The sequence below is a fragment of the Dromiciops gliroides genome, chromosome 2 (genome assembly GCF_019393635.1).
Source record: "Dromiciops gliroides isolate mDroGli1 chromosome 2, mDroGli1.pri, whole genome shotgun sequence".
In the NCBI taxonomy this organism is placed as follows: domain Eukaryota; kingdom Metazoa; phylum Chordata; class Mammalia; order Microbiotheria; family Microbiotheriidae; genus Dromiciops; species Dromiciops gliroides.
In genome coordinates, this window is record NC_057862.1 from 416,984,130 (window position 1) to 417,001,603 (window position 17,474).

The 17,474-nt window shown below is 35.0% G+C and overlaps 1 protein-coding gene across 1 annotated transcript in view; it reads left to right on the top strand.

Annotated features, from left to right (window-relative positions):
- Window positions 1–16,976, top strand: part of GPATCH1 (G-patch domain containing 1) — a 51,357-nt gene extending 34,381 nt beyond the window's left edge. Inside the window, exons 12-20 of the mRNA XM_043985349.1 lie at window positions 134–312; window positions 1,829–1,956; window positions 2,888–3,024; window positions 3,284–3,453; window positions 6,358–6,571; window positions 8,818–8,925; window positions 12,656–12,780; window positions 14,948–15,093; window positions 16,431–16,976. Coding sequence (XP_043841284.1) covers window positions 134–312; window positions 1,829–1,956; window positions 2,888–3,024; window positions 3,284–3,453; window positions 6,358–6,571; window positions 8,818–8,925; window positions 12,656–12,780; window positions 14,948–15,093; window positions 16,431–16,461 — 1,238 coding nt within the window. The 3' untranslated portion in view covers window positions 16,462–16,976. The remainder of the gene's footprint in view (window positions 1–133; window positions 313–1,828; window positions 1,957–2,887; window positions 3,025–3,283; window positions 3,454–6,357; window positions 6,572–8,817; window positions 8,926–12,655; window positions 12,781–14,947; window positions 15,094–16,430) is intronic.
- The last annotated feature ends 498 nt before the right edge of the window (window positions 16,977–17,474 follow it).

The following is a 17,474-nucleotide window of genomic DNA, read 5'->3' on the forward strand; positions in this document are numbered from 1 at the left end:
CATTCCCTGTTCAGTGGGCATTGGTTTTATTTCTAGTTCTTTGTCATTACAAAATGTTGCAGTAATTATTTTGGTGTATGTGAAAGGCCTTTTATTTTTATGATAAAATTATTTCCTCTGTCCTACACAATAGATGCTTTGGAAAGTTGTTTAGATCCGAGGATGACTGAATGGGAACGAGGACGAGAACGTGATGAATTTGTGCGAGCAGCTATGCTGTACAAGCCCTCCAGTTCATCACTGTCCTCCAGATTTACTCATGCCAAACAAGAAGATGACACAGACCAAATAGAAGTTCCTCGAGACCAAGAGGTTTGCCATCATAATCTTATTGCATTTTTTAATTGAAAAAATTTTAGGAAAATATTTAAATCTTATAATACAAGTAATGTGGCAATGTAGTGTAGTGGATAAAGGGCTAGCCTTGGAGTTAGGAAGGCCTGGGTTGTAGTCCTGCCTCTGACACACTAGCTGTGTGACTTAAGGCGAATCGCTTAACCTTTTAGTTCCCTGGGCACCTTTCATTTTAGTTGTTGTCTTAAAAAGAAATTTGTGTCTTTTTATCACATATATTTATAACTATCCTCCCCACCATCTACCAACTGAACAAAAACCAATGACAAAAATCACCCTAAAAAATAAAACCATCATAAACATTCATAGTTCAGCAAAACAAATTCCTATGGTGGTCATGCCCCCAAATGTTTGTCTCTTTGTATGTTTTACGTCCATCACCTTTCTGGCAGGTGGTGAGTGACTTGCTTCAACTTTAGTCATCTGGACTGATGGTTAATCATTGTATTGATCAGAGTTTTAAAGTTTTTCAGAGTTGTTTTTCTTTATAATGTTGTATATAAATTATTCTTCTAGTTCTGCCTCCTTCACTCCATCACTTCATAGAAGTCTCCCTGTTTTCCTTTCAAGCTATCTATTTTGTCAGTATTTATGGTGTAATACTAATTCATTATATTCACATAATTTGGTCATTCTCCAAATGGAGGACAACCCTTTGGTTTCCAGTTTTTGTTCCTATGAAAAGAGCTACGATAATCTTGTACATATGGGTCCCCTTTCCTCTTTGATCCTTTGGGGCAAAAGCCTTGTAATAGTAGAGTTGAGTCAAAAGACATAAATACTTTGCATCTTTTGGGGCTTGGTTCCAAATCGTTTTTCAGAATGATTGGACCAATTCACAATTCTACCAATAGTGAATTAGTATGCCAGTTTTCTTGCAGCCCCTTCAACGTTTGTCATTTTCTTTGTTATCATTGTCAGTCTGAGGGGGATGAGATCTAGGCAACTCTAGAAAACTGTCTGTGTTACAAATGAGTTACTGATATGCATTGGTCAAACGGTTCCAAAGGGATAGAAAGACTAAAATAAAACAGCTCCTTCCTGCCTTCTCAGAGTTTACCTTCTCTTGGGGAGACAACATGTACCTAGAAGTATATAACAAATATATATAAGATTAATAGAAGGCAGGGGCAGCTAGGTGGCACAGTGGATAGAGCACCAGCCCTGGATTCAGGAGGACTTGAGTTCAAATCTGGCCTCAGACACTTTACACACTTACTAGCTGTGTGACCCCGGGCAAGTCACTTAACCCCGATTGCCTCACCAAAAAAAAAGATTAATAGAAGGCAGTTGTGAGAAGCGAGTGCACTAGCAGTTAGGGGTATCAGAAAAGACTTCATGTAGAAGATCGCATATGAGCTGAGTTTTGAAGCAAACCAAGAATTTCAAGAGACTATGGAGACAAGGGGGAGTGTTCCAGGTGGGGGCGACAGTACAAAGGTAGAGAGAAAATAAAACATTTGGATTTTTACAGAATGATGTTGATGACAAACTATCTGCTGTGAAGATGAAGATGTTTGGAAAGCTCACAAGAGATAAATTTGAGTGGCACCCTGAAAAACTGCTTTGTAAGAGATTTAACATCCCTGATCCTTACCCAGAGTAAGTTGTTACTATACTAGTAAGGTTAAAGGCAGATTTTTCCATCAGCACAGATTTTTCCTATTATCAAAGTAAGGATTACTTCTGTCTTTATGTTTAAATATTTATAAACCTTTTAATGTACTATGTGTTACTAGTAGTCTTAGACATTAAAGAACTTTCACTATTATCTATAAATCCTTTAACATCATCTTTTATGCTCTTTATACAGTTTAAATTGATTATTATTTACATGCTTTTATCCTTCCACAACAATGCAGTCCTTTGCATTTAGTTACAAGCAGTGTAAGAGAAGGTGTACTACTAAATCAAAACATCATGCCTTTGTAGTAACTTTCCCTGGTGATGTCTTTAATACTTACATATAGGCATTTATGATGATTAGGAAACACTCCTTTTAAAATTAATTTTAATTTTTATTCTGAACTTAACAAACATTTGCATTTGCATACATATAATAGAATAGACAAAGAGGATTGTACATGAAACTTCAGATTTTTATTATGTACAGTTTGGTTTTTTCTTTTAAGTAAATAATAAGATTAACTTGAAGTTTTCAAGCTATCTTGCTTCTGGAAAATACTCCTTATGTGCCCTACAACTAAGTATTTTAAAAATTCAATTAAAAGTGGTTCTTTAGGGGGCAGCTAGGTGGCGCAGTGGATAGAGCACCGGCCCTGGAGTCAGGAGTACCTGAGTTCAGATCCGGCCTCAGACACTTGACACTTACTAGCTGTGTGACCCTGGGCAAGTCACTTAACCCCCATTGCCCTGCAAAAAAAAAAAGTGGTTCTTTAAAATACTAAACTACTTTTACTAATACAAATCTTTGTAGGGGCTATTAGGATAAAATAAAAAGAATTGACATTATTTAAGGATAATTTATTTAAAAGCTGATGTTAATTAAAATTCATCTTTTTTTTTCTTCTAGTTCAACTATAGTTGGATTACCAAAAGTTAAACGTGATAAGTATTCAGTATTTAACTTTTTAACAGTAACTGAGTCTACAACATTAGCCACAACTCAAGCATCAAATGAAAAGGTGCAACAGAATCACAGTCGCAACAGTGAGTAGGATATCATTTGATTAATATAATAAATAGTCAGTATCTTAATATATGGCCAAATATGGAACCGGAAGCAATGATATTAAGAAAACAAATTGCTTGCAGACTTCATTAGAATTATAAATTTATAAATCAGCTTTTGTTCTGATGTTCCAGGACTGTTTAAGGTATAATAATGAATGAGGCGCAATAAGTGATCTGTGTGATGCAGAAATTCATTTGTATGACTGTATTATTGTTGGTATCAATCAATTTTTAGAACCAAGAAAGCCATCCAGGTGGGATATACCTGACCAAGAAGAGAAGAAAGAAGATTCTATTAGTGAGTTTCTAAGTATGGCTAGATCAAAAGTTGAAGTTCAGAAACAACAACTGAGGCCATTGGTAAATAACAATGAAAGGAGTACAGTGGAATCATCTTCAACTAAGGTATATATGAGATTGCTAGTTTTCTCATGCTCTCAAATTTATCCTGAGACCATTGTTTTTCTCCATTACAATGATTTTTGTACTTGTTAGTTAGTCTTTATAGAGTCCTAGAATCTCAGCAATAATTTTTTAACAGTGTTAGAAAAATGATTTAGATTGAACCTAATGTAATAGAGTGGTATTGTGTATAATTTTGCCTATATTAAACATTTACACAAAATTATTGACTTATTAAACTCTCAACTCACCCTTTCTCTAAACTTCCCTCTTTCTATAGAAGGCACTTTTCTTCTAGTCTCTCATGTTTACAACCTAAGAGAGTTACTCTTTTTTTAGTTAACATATTTTCAATTAACAGGCATTGATTTTCTACATCACTGCCTCCTTTATTCCCACACTGAGAAAGAAAAAGGGAAAAAATCCTTCTAAGAAATATACATAGTCAAGCAAAACAAATTTCCATATTAGCCATGTCCAAAAATGTGTATCTCATTCTGCATCTTGAATCCCTCATCTTTCTGTCAGCATGTATGGGTAAGCCATCTTCATTGTTTCACCTCTGGAATCTTGGCTGGTCATTGCATTGATCAGAGTTTTTAAGTATTTCAGAGGCGTTTTGTTTTTACATTGCTACTGCTATTGTATAAATTCTTCTAATTCTGTTCTCTTTTCTCTGCATCAGTTCATACTTATCTTTCCAGGTTTCTCTGAAATCTTCCCTTTTGTCATTTCTTATGACACAAATGATATCATTAAGTTTATGTAATATAATTTGTTTAGCCATTCCTCAATTAAAGGGCACTCCCTTAGTTTCTAGGTCTTAGCCAGTACCAAATGAACTATTATTAATATTTGTGTACATCTTGGTCCTTTTTCTCTTTATTTGGTCTTTTTAGGGTATTGACCTAGTAGGGGTAATACTGGGTTAAAAACTATGCACAGTTTAGTAAGTTTTTTCACATACTTACAAATTGTTTTCCAGAATGGTTGGACTGATTCATAGCTTCACTAGTAGTACTTCAATTAATGTGTCTGTTTTCCTGTCATTCTATGTTTTTGTCAACCTGATAGGTATGAGGTAGAACCTTAGTGTTAGTGTAATTTGAATTTCCCTAATTATCAGTGATTTGGAGCATTTTTGGGGGAAATTTTTATTTTTTGTTTTCTAATTATGTATAAAAACAAATTTTTAACATTTGTTTTTTTTTTTAATTTTGAGTTCCAAATTCTCTCCCTTCCTCCCTTTCCCCTCTCCTTAAGAAGGCAAGAAATTTGATAGATTATACACATGAAGTCATGCAAAATATATTTCATAGCATTTTTTATGACTAGTGAAAGCTTAAATTTCTTCCTTTGAAAGATGCATGTTCATATAGTTAAAAAGCTGTTAAACTGTGCATACCCTTTGATCCAGCAATACCACAAGTAAGTGGTCTATGCCTCAAAGAGATCAAAGAAAGAGGAAAAGGACCCATGCATACAAAAATATTTATAGCAGCTCTTTTCATGGTGATAAAGAATTGAAAAATGAAGGGGTACCCATCACTTGGGGAATAGCTGAAGAAGTTATGGTATGTGTACGGAATGGAATGTTACTGTACTGTAAGAAATGATGAAGGGAATGGTTTTAGAACAACTTGGGAAGACTTGTAGGAACAGTTTCAAAGTGAAGTAAGCTGAACCAGGAGAATAATGTATATAATAGCAACAAGACCATAAAAACAAGCAACTTTGAAGGACTTAGCAACCTCTGATCACTGTGGAACCAACTCTGATATCAGAATACTCATGAAATATCCAATCCACCTCCATATGGAGGAGTAATGAAATCAAAGTGCAGATTAAAGGTGTTTTTTAAATTTGTTTTGTTTTAAATATGGTTAATGTGGGAATTAGTTTTGCTTGACTATACATAGTTGTAATGTTTTTTGTGTTTTGTTTTGTTTTTGTTTTCTCAGCAAATAAGGGGGGTGGTGCAGATTGGTGAGAGAGAAAATTCAAAATAGCTAATAAAATTGGATTTAAAAAAAGAGAAAACTTCCTGTTCATATCATTTGTTCATTTTTCAGTTGAGGAATAGCTTTTATTCTTATACATTTAAGTCAGTTCTTTATCTTGGAAATAAGACCTTTATCAAAGAAACCTCCTATGGAGATTTCCCCCAGTAACCTATTTCCTTTCTAATCTTAGCTATATCGGTTTTATTTGTGCAAAACCTTTTTAGTTTTATGTAATCCAAATATCCTTTCTCTCGTTTGGTCATGAATTCTTCTCCTAATAATAAATCTAATAGGTAATTTCTTCCTTCCTTTTGTAATTTGTTTGATATGATCATAGAGTCATTCTTAGAATTTTATTTTTTTCCCCCAAATTACATGTAAAAACATATTTTAACATCGATTTAAAAAACTTTGTGTTCCAAATTCTCTTCCTACTTCCCACCCCACCTTAAGAACTCAAGCAGTTCAATATAAGTTATACATGTGTAGTCCATAGAGTCATTCTTGACTTTTTACTCTGGCTTACTTGTGTTTCCCCTCCCCACCTCCCCTGGTTAAATCCTGTTTGCCAAGTTTTATTGATTCCACTTCTTCAGCATATTTTATATCCCTTTCTTTTCTTCTTCTTTTTTTTAATCCCTTTCTTTTTAATCACATACTAATGCAGGGCTTTATCACTTCTTGCCTGGACTATTTTCTTGGACCCTATTCTGAAGGGGTCTTCTTGTACTATTCCTTGCTGCCAGAGTCTTAGGTTATGGGGAAATTATCACAAAGCATATGCATTCACGTGTTCATTGGATGTTCTGTGCATTTAACTTTTTTTCCCCTCTCCTTTAATATTTTGACATCTCCTTTTTTTCTGTTTCTTTTTGCACTGCTCTTCTTACTGTATAATATTCAGGTAGAAAATGAAAATGTTGATCAGAAGAACGAAGAAGGTAGCAGACCATCCATGGATTTATTTAAAGCCATCTTTGCCAGTTCTTCTGATGAAAAATCCTCTTCCTCTGAAGAAGATGAAAGTGAAAATGAAGACAGTCAAGCTGATCCTGGAGGATCAGATCCTAAAAGTCCAAAGCTGGGTGATTTGGTAGAAACATCATCTGATATACAAGGTATTTGTTCTCTGTATTTAAAACTTTTGTAATTAATGCAGAAAATGATTATTTCTAGAAAAACTACCTATTTGCTTTATCTGCAGAGTTGCAGATTAGGATAATTTACAAAGATAATTCTTTGTTTAACTAACTGATTTAATTTAAGCAGTAATAATTGTGCCTTGGCTGGGCTTCATGTGCTATGTTATCACTATTGTACAAGGACAATTTCTTTTTTCTTTCTTTCTTTCTTTTTTTTTTTTTTTTTTGCGGGGCAATGAGGGTTAAGTGACTTGAAAGTGTCTGAGGCCGAATTTTAACTCAGGTCCTTCTGAATCCAGGGCTGGTGCTTTATCCACTGTGCCACCCAGCTGCCCCCTTATTTCTTTCTAATACAAGTATCTGGTGGATTTTTAGGATAGCCATGATCATTAATTATCGCCATCTTTTGTTTCACACTTGTTTGTGGAGGTACTAACACAAATAGTTTGCAAAACTTTAAACCTGTTGAGAAAGACCTAAACTAAGGGAAATTTTGATAGCCCAAAAAAAAAAAAAACCGAATTGTTTTTTGAAATTGTTATGATTAATGAAGCTAGGTCCTTTGGGTTTTGTGAACTTTTGTCTATGAAATACATAGGGGAACACATACACACATTCACTTTACACACACACACACACACACACACACACATTTGAATTTTAAATAATTTATTATGCATGTAACTTGATTATAATTTTTCCTTAAAACATTTTATTAATATATTTTGTTTTATATCACTTCATTTCTCAGTATAGCTTTACCCAGAGAAACTTTCTTTATGATAAATAAAAAGAAAGGAAGGAAGAAAGAAAGAGGGGAAAAAAGCTGTTTGGCAAAACCAAGCAACAAATAGTTGAGTCATACAGTGTTCCACATCCCGGCTACCTACCTTCTTCAAGAAAGAGAGAGAAGGGGGCGGCTAGGTGGCGCAGTGGATAAAGCACCGGCCCTGGATTCAGGAGTACCTGAGTTCAAATCTGGCCTCAGACACTTGACACTTACTAGCTGTGTGACCATGGGCAAGTCACTTAACCCCCATTGCCCTGCAAAAAAAAAAAAAAAAAAAAGAAAGAGAGAGAAACGATATTTTCATCTCTTTCCTTTGGGACCAAAATTAGTTATTATAATTATATTCTATTAAGTTTAAATTTACATTGTACTCCTTGTGGTTTATATCAGATCTTCCATGCCTCACTGCATATTTCACAGTCAGTATTTCTTAAAATGTCATAGCATTTCTTTGCATTCATGTATCAAAATTATTTAGTCATTGTCTAATTGATGAGCATCTCCTTCACTTTTAGTTCTTTGCTGCCACAGATAGCAAATTGCACTTTAAACAAAACCAACATACATTTATAGATATTTACACTTCAAAATTAATTTCTATACACATATGTCTATAATAACTCATTAGCTAGGCTTCTGCTGTGGATGTAATTTTTAAGATTATATTTCTAATTATTTGTTTTTGGCGGCAGATTTTTGTAGTCACTACTTTTGGTTTCTTGCAAGTAGCTGGTGGTATGAGGTGTCATCAAGGAAAGTGAATATAAGTGCAATTTCAAAATTCTTTATTTCAGAAGCATGAATTAAATTATTGTCAGCTTTATATCAGAGAAGCAGGATTTTCTCACAGTCATACTAGCTGACACAGAGCACTTTAAAATTTGAAAACCACTTAACACATCATACTTCATTTGATTTGTGTATTCAGACATAGTAATGCAGAACTGCAGCAGTGCAGGCATAAGTAAATAATAGCCAAGAAAAATGAAAATTCTTTTGACTTCTTAGCTCCTTCTATTTGCAAATCTAGGACTAGACCTTTGAAAAACTATACAGGGGTCTAATTTAATACATTTCCTAGTTGTTTTTTTCTATAGAAAAAAATGTATTCTAAGACCACATGTGTTTTATGTAGTTATGTGTGCTAAAAATCTTTTACTGGAAATATTTATCATGTTTATTGATCTGGGTATATAAACTTAATCTTTTGGCAACCTTCATATTGAAAAGTTCCATATAAATACAAAATGTTGCAAATGTCAGCCCTTGCCCTCTGAAAATGTAGGAACTAGATTATTAACTTTTGTATACTGTGATTAATTTTTAGTTAAATTGCATCATTACTCTGTGAAAAGGCAATCCTGCATATTTGAAAATTTCTTTTTCTAAGGTGTTTCTTTTTTAAAAATTAAAATGTGCTCATTTTATCTAGTCAGTGCAGTGGTTGTCAGTGAGCCAGTGCCTCCTGTTACTTTACAGAAGATGAAGCTGGATGAAAGAGAAGAATTTGGCCCACGACTCCCTCCTGTGTTCTGTCCTAGTAAGTTGAGAACCCTAGGTATATGTATTTGCTTCAGAAATAATATCTATTCTCTTACTTCTGAATTTCTTTTACTTTTATTTATCTGCTTCTGAATTTCAGTTCAATAAACAGTTATGAAACACATGTGTGAAAGACCTTGCTAAGTAATAGTAATATGAACATGAAAAAAGCCCTGTTGTTCCTGCTCTTGGGAGCCTACAATTAATCTAGTGGGGTGAAGTAGGTAGATAGAAAGATATGATTTAGCCAAAAAAGTATATTCACAAAGTAGAATGTGATGCATGAACAAAGGAAGAGAGATGGATCACTTTCAGCTGCGATTAGTGAAGATTTCATGGAGAAAATGGCCCCAAGCTGGGCCATGATGGTCCGATAAGCCAAAAGAGAGGTAGAGAAGGCATCTCTAGGCAGGGAATTGCGTGCGTACATGCATGCAAGCACACGCGCACACTTTCTCTCTCTCTCTCTCTCATGCACGCATGATGGCCTGTCATCCAGTGTGGCTAGAACAGAGAATAGAGAAGGAGGAGTCAGTGTTAGAGCCAAAATGTGGGGGGTCTGATTGCCCTGCTGTGGTGCCAAGGAGTCTGTATTAAAGCTTTTAAAATTAATTTTTCATGGATAAAGTATGGTACATGAAAAAGAGCCATAGGCTTTGGAGTCAGAAGACGTGAGTTCAGCTTTTACCTCTGAGATTTACTGTTTTTGTTCCCCTTGGCTTAAATTCCTAATCTATAAAATGAGAGGGTTGGAGGAGATGACCTTTGAGGTCCTTTCCAGCTCTTAATCTTATCCTGCAAGGCAGGTGGGACTTGGAGTCAGCAATACTTACGTTTGAATCTTGCCTTAGATGTTAGCTGTGTGACACTGGGTAAGTCACTTAACCTTTCTGACCCATTTTCCTCATCTATAAAATAGGACTAATAATAAGACTGATCTCAAGTAGTCATAAAGATCAGGTGAGATACAAAGAATTTCTTAAAAGTGTTAATCTGTTATTATTATCTTAACAAAATAAGTTAATTCCCTTTAATAAAGTAAGCAGACATTGTGAGTTAGTATTCTTGCAAGTCTAAAAATAAAATTCATATTGTATTCATGAAATCTAAAATAGCAAAATATCCATTGTTGCTCATCACACAGTGTTATAGATACTGTGTACAGTGTTTTCCTGGTTATGCTTATTTCACTTTGCATCAGTTTGTACAAGTATTCCTAGGTTTTTCTGAAATCTGCCTGTTCATAATTTCTTATTGCCTAATAGTATTTAATTAAATTCATATACATAGCTTGTTCAGCTGTTCCCCAATTGATGGGCATCCCCTCAATTTCCAATATTTTGCCACCATGAAAATGGCTGCTTTAAATATTTTTGCACATGTACATTCTTTTCCCCCTTTTTATGATCTCTTTGGGATACAGACCTAGTAGTTGTATTGTGGTATTTTGAATCAAAGGGTACGCACAGTTTTATAGCCCTTTGGACATAGTTCCAAATTGCTCTCCAGAATGGTTGGATCAATTCACAACTCCACCAGCAGTGCATCCCAGTTTTCCCACATCCTCTTCAACATTTATCATTTTTTCTTTTTTTGTCATATTAACCAATCTGATAGGTGTGAAATAGTACCTCAGAATTGTTTTAATTTGCATTTTTCTAATCAAAAGTGATTGAGAGCACTTCTTCATAGTTGTATAGATAGCTTTGATTTCTTTGTCTGAAAGCTGCCTGTTCATATCCTTTGACCATATATTAATTGGAGAATGGCTTGTATTCTTATAACTTTGACTTAGTTCTCTATATATTTGAGAAATGAGTCCTTTATCAGAGACACTTGCTATAAAGATTGTTTCTCAGCTTTCTACTTTCCTTCTAATCTTGGTTGCATTGGCTTTGTGCAAAAGCTTTTATTTATTTTTTCCATTTTTTGGGGGGGGGTGAGGCAATTGGGGTTAAGTGACTTGCCCAGGGTCACACAGCTAGTAAGTGTTAAGCATCTGAGGCCAGATTTGAACTCAGGTCCTCCTGACTCCAGGCCGGTACTCTATCCACTGTGCCACCTAGCTGCCACTATTTTTCCCAATTTAAAAAATATTTTTATTTAAAGTTTTGAGTTCCAAATTTTATCCTTTCTTTCCTCCCCTCCCTCCTCCTTGAGGCAGCAAGCAATCAGATGTGGATTGTACATGTGCAATTATGTAAAACATTTCCATAATAGTCATTTTGTACTACAAGAAGACTCAAATAAAAGAAAAAAAATGAAAGAAAGAAAGTGAAAAATAGCATGCTTCATTCTGTATTCAATCAATAACAGTTCCTTCTCTGGAGGCTGATAGTATGCTTCATCATTTGTTCTTTGGGATTGTCTTGGATCATTGTATTGCCGAGAATAGCTAAGTCATTCACAGTTCTTCATCGAACAGTATTGTTGTTGCTGTGCATAACAATTTCCTGGTTCTGTTCACTTCACTTTGCATCAATTCATGTAAGTCTTTCCAGGTTTTTCTGAAATCATCCTGCTCATCATTTCTTATAGCACAATAGTATTCCATTATAATCATATGCTTATTAACAGTTGTTCAGCCATTTAAAAATGTTATTGATATCTTTTATGCCTACATCAGTTATCTGCTGGTATCTCCATCTCCATCCAGAGGTCATTCTTAAAGGTCATCCTAAAGACTGAAAGAGGGGAAAAAAGCAGTTCAACAAAACTAGCCAACAAATTATTCAAGCTTTGCACTGCACCACATCCATAATACTCCACCTCAGCAAAGGAGGCAGGGAGGTGCATTTGATCTCAGGTCATCAGGGTCAAATGTGAATAGTATAACCACACGATGATCAGTTAGGGTTTTTTTGGTTGAGCATGGTCTCAAAGAAGAGATATTAGAAGATATTCTCCCCCATATTGCCAAGTTAGAAGGTTCTTGGGTATAGAATGTTGTGTATATTAATCTGTTTTGCTTTCTCTCTCCTTTTTTCTTTAAAATATTATTATATGGAATGACTCTCTAGTTGAGGGGAAGGGATACTGGGACAAATTTTGGCAATGTAGAAGTATATTTTGTTTTCCTAATTCTACTTATTTCACTTATTTCAGTTCACATAAGTCTTCCCAGGCCTTCTTGGTCAGCCTTTTTTTTTTTTTTGCAGGGCAATGAGGGTTAAGTGGCTTGCCCAGGGTCACACAGCTAGTAAGGTGTCAAGTGTCTGAGGCTGGATTTGAACTCAGGTTCTCCTGAATCCAGGGCCGGTGCTTTATCCACTGCACTACCTAGCTGCCCCTTGGTCAGCCATTTTTAATGATACATAAATGGTTTTTATCTTAAGAGGCTCTTTACAAAGACTATTTCTAAAACTAATTTTCTTATATAAGAGTTTGTAAAATAGCTGTTTTCATGGTAAATTAAAAATGTGTATTAGCAGAATAATTTGATTTTTATCTTCAGTCTCAAATGAGATTATAATAGAGTACATAGGTCTCATACATACTGTAGTAGCTCTTTAAAAATACTAACGTGTGGTGCCTTGTGCATAATAGGCTCACAATAATTGTTGAATTGGATTAAGTATACTAATACATTGGTATTTGAGTGGAACAGAAATGAGTCCATGGACACAAGTTCTGCCTCAATATTAACTCCAATCTTTAGTGCTAATTCAGTTCTGATTTGCTCCTGTTGGCTTATTGTTTGCTACACTTCATGTTAAATTTTATTTTAGATGCTCGTCAGAAACATGAACCTGTTCAGCAATCCAGTATTTTGGAAGACCACCCAAAAGAGAAACCTAAGAAGAGCAAAGAAAAGCGAAAGACAAAGAAAGACCACAAGCACAAAAAAGAAAAGGTAAGTTTGTTCTTGACAGAATAGGTGGAAGAGGACCATTGGTTGTTGTTTTCTTGGTCTAGCAAATACTTTTTCATTCCTGACATATAATCCTCAGGACTGCCCTCAGATTCTGAAAGGTGAATCCTTGGTACCCTTCACCCCTCCCCAAAAGGTTGGATTTTTATATACAACTTTCCATTTTTTTTCCCCTGAAGTTTTTTCTTTCTAAATAAGGAAACAAATGTGTTCAAGCATTGATTTTCTTAGTAATGTGAACAGAAAGAAGTTTCAGTAGGATATGCACATGCTATTATGTATCTTAGAGTAACTTAAATATTTACTAAGCCTGAGAATGCATCATTTTGGCTGTTGAGTACCAAATGAGGGCATCTCTGAGAGCATTTCTTGTTGGGTTCATCTTGATTTTAGACCTAAAATGTAGTTAGCAGTTTTCTATTCAGGAAACTGTGTGCTTTTAAAAAATAGTTGTATTTTGGTTGTGGTTAAACTCTGTCAGCTAGATAAAAAGTTTGTTAGCAAATAACAGATTGTTCCTGTTTTGAAAGTTTGCTTCTCAATATATAGATCTATTTATTTTCCTATTCTCATTAGTTGCTGTTGGCTCATCAAAAAGCGATTAATGGCAATTTTCCTGAGAGAAAAAAGCATGGTTTATGACTTTTTGTTTCAACAAATGCTAATAACTCCCACATATACCTCAGTTAGTGTTTTTCAATCTCTGTTTGAGGTGGTTATGGCATAATGGACTTTGACTTTGGATAGTGGGGTTTTAGTTTAGGCTCCGCCAGTTGTTCCCAGCCTTCAGGCACAATTTCTTCATTTAGTAAATGTTGGTAACAATCCTTGTACAGCCCACCTTGTGGAGTGGTTATAAGGGAAAGCAAATTGTAAACTATAAAGCTGTATGTGAATCAGGAGTTGTTATTCATTATCATCATTCAGTACCTAATATACCTGTGAATTTTATAGGAAAGCGAAAGCATCTCTCCAGCTAGGCTAGACCAGCCAAGCTATGCATTTGCCATCAGACATACTTTATGATACAGAGGCACATAGCAGACATATATTTTCTTCACCATAGGTTACTGTTAATATATAGTTTCCTGTCACACCTACCTTCTGTCCATTACCCCTTGGTACCAATTGGCAACAAAGGATTTATGAAACATCATAAATGTCTTGATCGTACATTGTTTAGGAAACAGTGAAATTAAACATCAACTTGATGACAGAAGTGTTAGCGTGGGTGTCAATTCCTAATTTGCTATTCAGCAATCGATGTTGGACAGTTGAAAGACTTTTAGCATTTGAAATAATATATTTTGGTAAAGATTAACGTAAATGCTTTACTTTTTCTTCTTTGAGTCATGGTGTGATCATTTGATCTGAGTAAGTTGGTAGTGGAAGCTGAGATGGAATGTAGGATAGGAAAGTAGACTAGAAACAGCTCGGGTTTTTTTTTTTTTTTTTTGCGGGGCAATGGGGGTTAAGTGACTTGCCCAGGGTCACACATCTAGTAAGTGTCAAGTGTCAAGTGTCTGAGGCCGGATTTGAACTCAGGTACTCCTGAATCCAGGGCTGGTGCTTTATCCACTGTGCCACCTAGCCGATCCAACAGCTCAATTATTAACAGACTAATGAGAGAAAAAATACATAAGATGCATACCCGCTTAAGGTGAATTAAGGAGATAAATCATAGATACAATTTAAAATAAAATAATTTGTTTCTTAACTATGTTTGCTTGTTTTTGCAAGGTGATAGTGTTATTGTTTTTCTGACTAGGCCTCTCTCTGTGTGCGCTTTCATGATGTCTGTCACCCAGCTGTGTAGCCACCAAAAGGCATTCAAGAAAAATGAGGTCACTTGAGTTAATGAGAAATGTCATAGACTGTCTTGGAAATGCAGTGTCTGTAGGACTATGCCCTAAATATGTTTGTTTAGGAATTAAAGTTTGTACCACTTTGCTGTGTAAATACTGTTATTTCTTTGGTACACCATAGTATGCTGGATTTCATTTTGAGATAGAGTTTTTGGTTTTTAATGAACCCAGCTGTCTTTTTTTCTCCTTATCCGTTTATTCCGGAACACCTCAAAGCTTCACACTAAAACAAGGGAATTGCGGGACTAAACAACTGTATTTTTTATTTTTCTTTTTTTAACCAGAAAAAGAAACACAAGAAGCATAAACAGAAAGGCAAACAGAGAAATAAGAAAACAGAGAAGAGTAGTAGTTCAGAAAGTGCTGATAGCAGTGACAGCCAGAGTGACGTAGAGGTCAAAGACATATCACCTCAGGAACTTTTAAGAAGGTATGTCATTCTTTTGTATTCTGCTAATACAGAAATGGAGTAGCAGGAAGAGTGGATTCAAGGCATTGAAGCATAGAGTATAGGTCAAGAGAACCATGTTCTGGTCTTGGTGCTAAACATTAAATAACTGTTACCGTTGCTAAGTTATTTTCATTTTTTTCAGATCTCGGTTTTCCCACATGCAGAATAAAAGGGTTGAAAGAGATGATTTCTATCATTCTGTTTTACATGTTCAAGTTCTTTCTTTACTTATGTATGCAGTACAGTTAACACTAGGAGAAGCAGAATTTAAGACTATCTCCAAGGACCAAACTGTGTCAATTGAAAAAGTACATTTTTTAAAAATCTACAAGACAAAGAAAATAGAGATGATAGGATACAATTTTTTATTTTAAAGCAAAATTATAATATTTTTGCATCATACTTGGTTATTCTAGTGTCTAAAACTCTATTTTAAACTTAATAGCCTTTACCATGATAGCAAACTGAGACTTAGGTTTGAAAAGTAAAATTCTCACTCATATTTGATATTGAAGTAAACATTTTATCAACCACTTCCCAAAGGTCAAACAGTAAATTATTGATGGATCCAAGATAAGAACTCTTTTCTATATCTTTTATGACACAATTTATTTCAATAATGCTGTATGCATTTTTACACGTTGCCTCCCCTATTAGAATGTAAACTTTTTGTAAGAATTGCTTCATTCTTTCTATTTGTATCCCAGCATCTAATACATGGAAGGCAATTAGTAAATGTAGATGTGCAGGGAATTGTGATGGGGCTGGGAATACAAGGACAAAAACAAAACAGTCAGGGCAGCTAGGTGATGCAGTGGATAGAGCACCGGCCCTGGATTCAGGAGGACCTGAGTTCAAATTCGACCTCAGACCCATGACACATACTAGCTGTGTGACCCTGGGCAAGTCACTTAACCCCAACTGCCTCACCCAAAAAAACCCCAAAACAAAAAAACCCAACAACAACAAAAAAATGGTCTATGCTTTCAGGAAGCTTAGATTCTATGACTGTACTGTTCGACTTGGGTCATATTGAGAGCTTATTTCTTTTTTTGTTTTTGTTTTTTGTGGGGCAATAAGCTGTTCCTGAGAGCTTATTTCTGAAGGTAATGATCCAGTGATATAGAGATGACAAAGTTTTGTTCTGCTCTCATTGATTGACCAAAGACTATATTCTTTTGTATTGAAAAAATTATATTCTAACATTCTTAGTGTAGATGGTAGGGAGACAATAAAGATGAATGCTGGAGAAGTACATAAAATATATTTTTAAGGCATATCAATATATATGATTTTTATTTATTTTTTTTTTACAGGCTGAAACGTCTTCCAATAACAAAGAAGTGACCTGTTTTTTCAATTTTGAACTGGATCTGATCTCTTTTCTGAAATTTTGATCTCCTCTATGATGGTAGATCAGTTGTTGTATAAATAATACAATGTACAGATTGTATTTATGTATAAAGCTATGATTTAAAAGTTTTTTAAATCTTTGCATTTCAAAGTCTGAACTGGAAAGTTGTAGACTGGACTTCAGCTAGTGGCAAAAGAATAAAATTCACAATGTGTATTTTAATTAAAATAGAATTTTACAAATTAAATTAGTTATTATAATCTTTTCCATTCTCTAATGCCTGAAATTTACATAAAGAAATTAAAACTGTAAACTAGTACATGACTCCATTATAAGGAAGTAACATATCCACATGGGAACACTTTTATAAGAAAGAAAAGAAAAAAAGGTAAAAGGACCCCACCCCCCAAAATCTGTATCAATTACCAAAGTGGATTTTGTCTTTGTTGTTTCTTTTCTTCTTTTTACTTATTTATTTATTATTTTATTTTATTTTTTTGGTGGGGCAGTGAGGGTTAAGTGACTTGCCCAGGGTCACACAGCTAGTAAATGTCAAGTGTCTGAGGATGGATTTGAACTTAGGTCCTCCTGAATCCAAGGCCGGTGCTTTATCCACTGCACCACCCAGCTGTCCCCTGTTTCTTTTCTTCTAAACTAAAGCTTCTTGTTTTGGTGTAATAGCCTGGGATTTTATCTAAGAGAATCTAGATAATTGTCCTGACAACTAAAGGTGTCCTATTCCAGTTAGTATTTCATTTCAATATTGTGGTGATTTGATGTTATTTAGGAAAGGAATATATGGCATCAGGGTTCAGGGTGGAAAACCCTTAACTTTTACAATGTAGTAGTGTAGTTGGTGTATTTTCTTGACTCTCAAGTCACCCCTTTATAAATATTCTCCCCGGGCAGCTAGGTGGTACAGTGGATAAAGCACTGGCCTTGGATTCAGGAGTACCTGAATTCAAATCCAGCCTCAGACACTTGACACTGGCTCTGTGACCCTGGG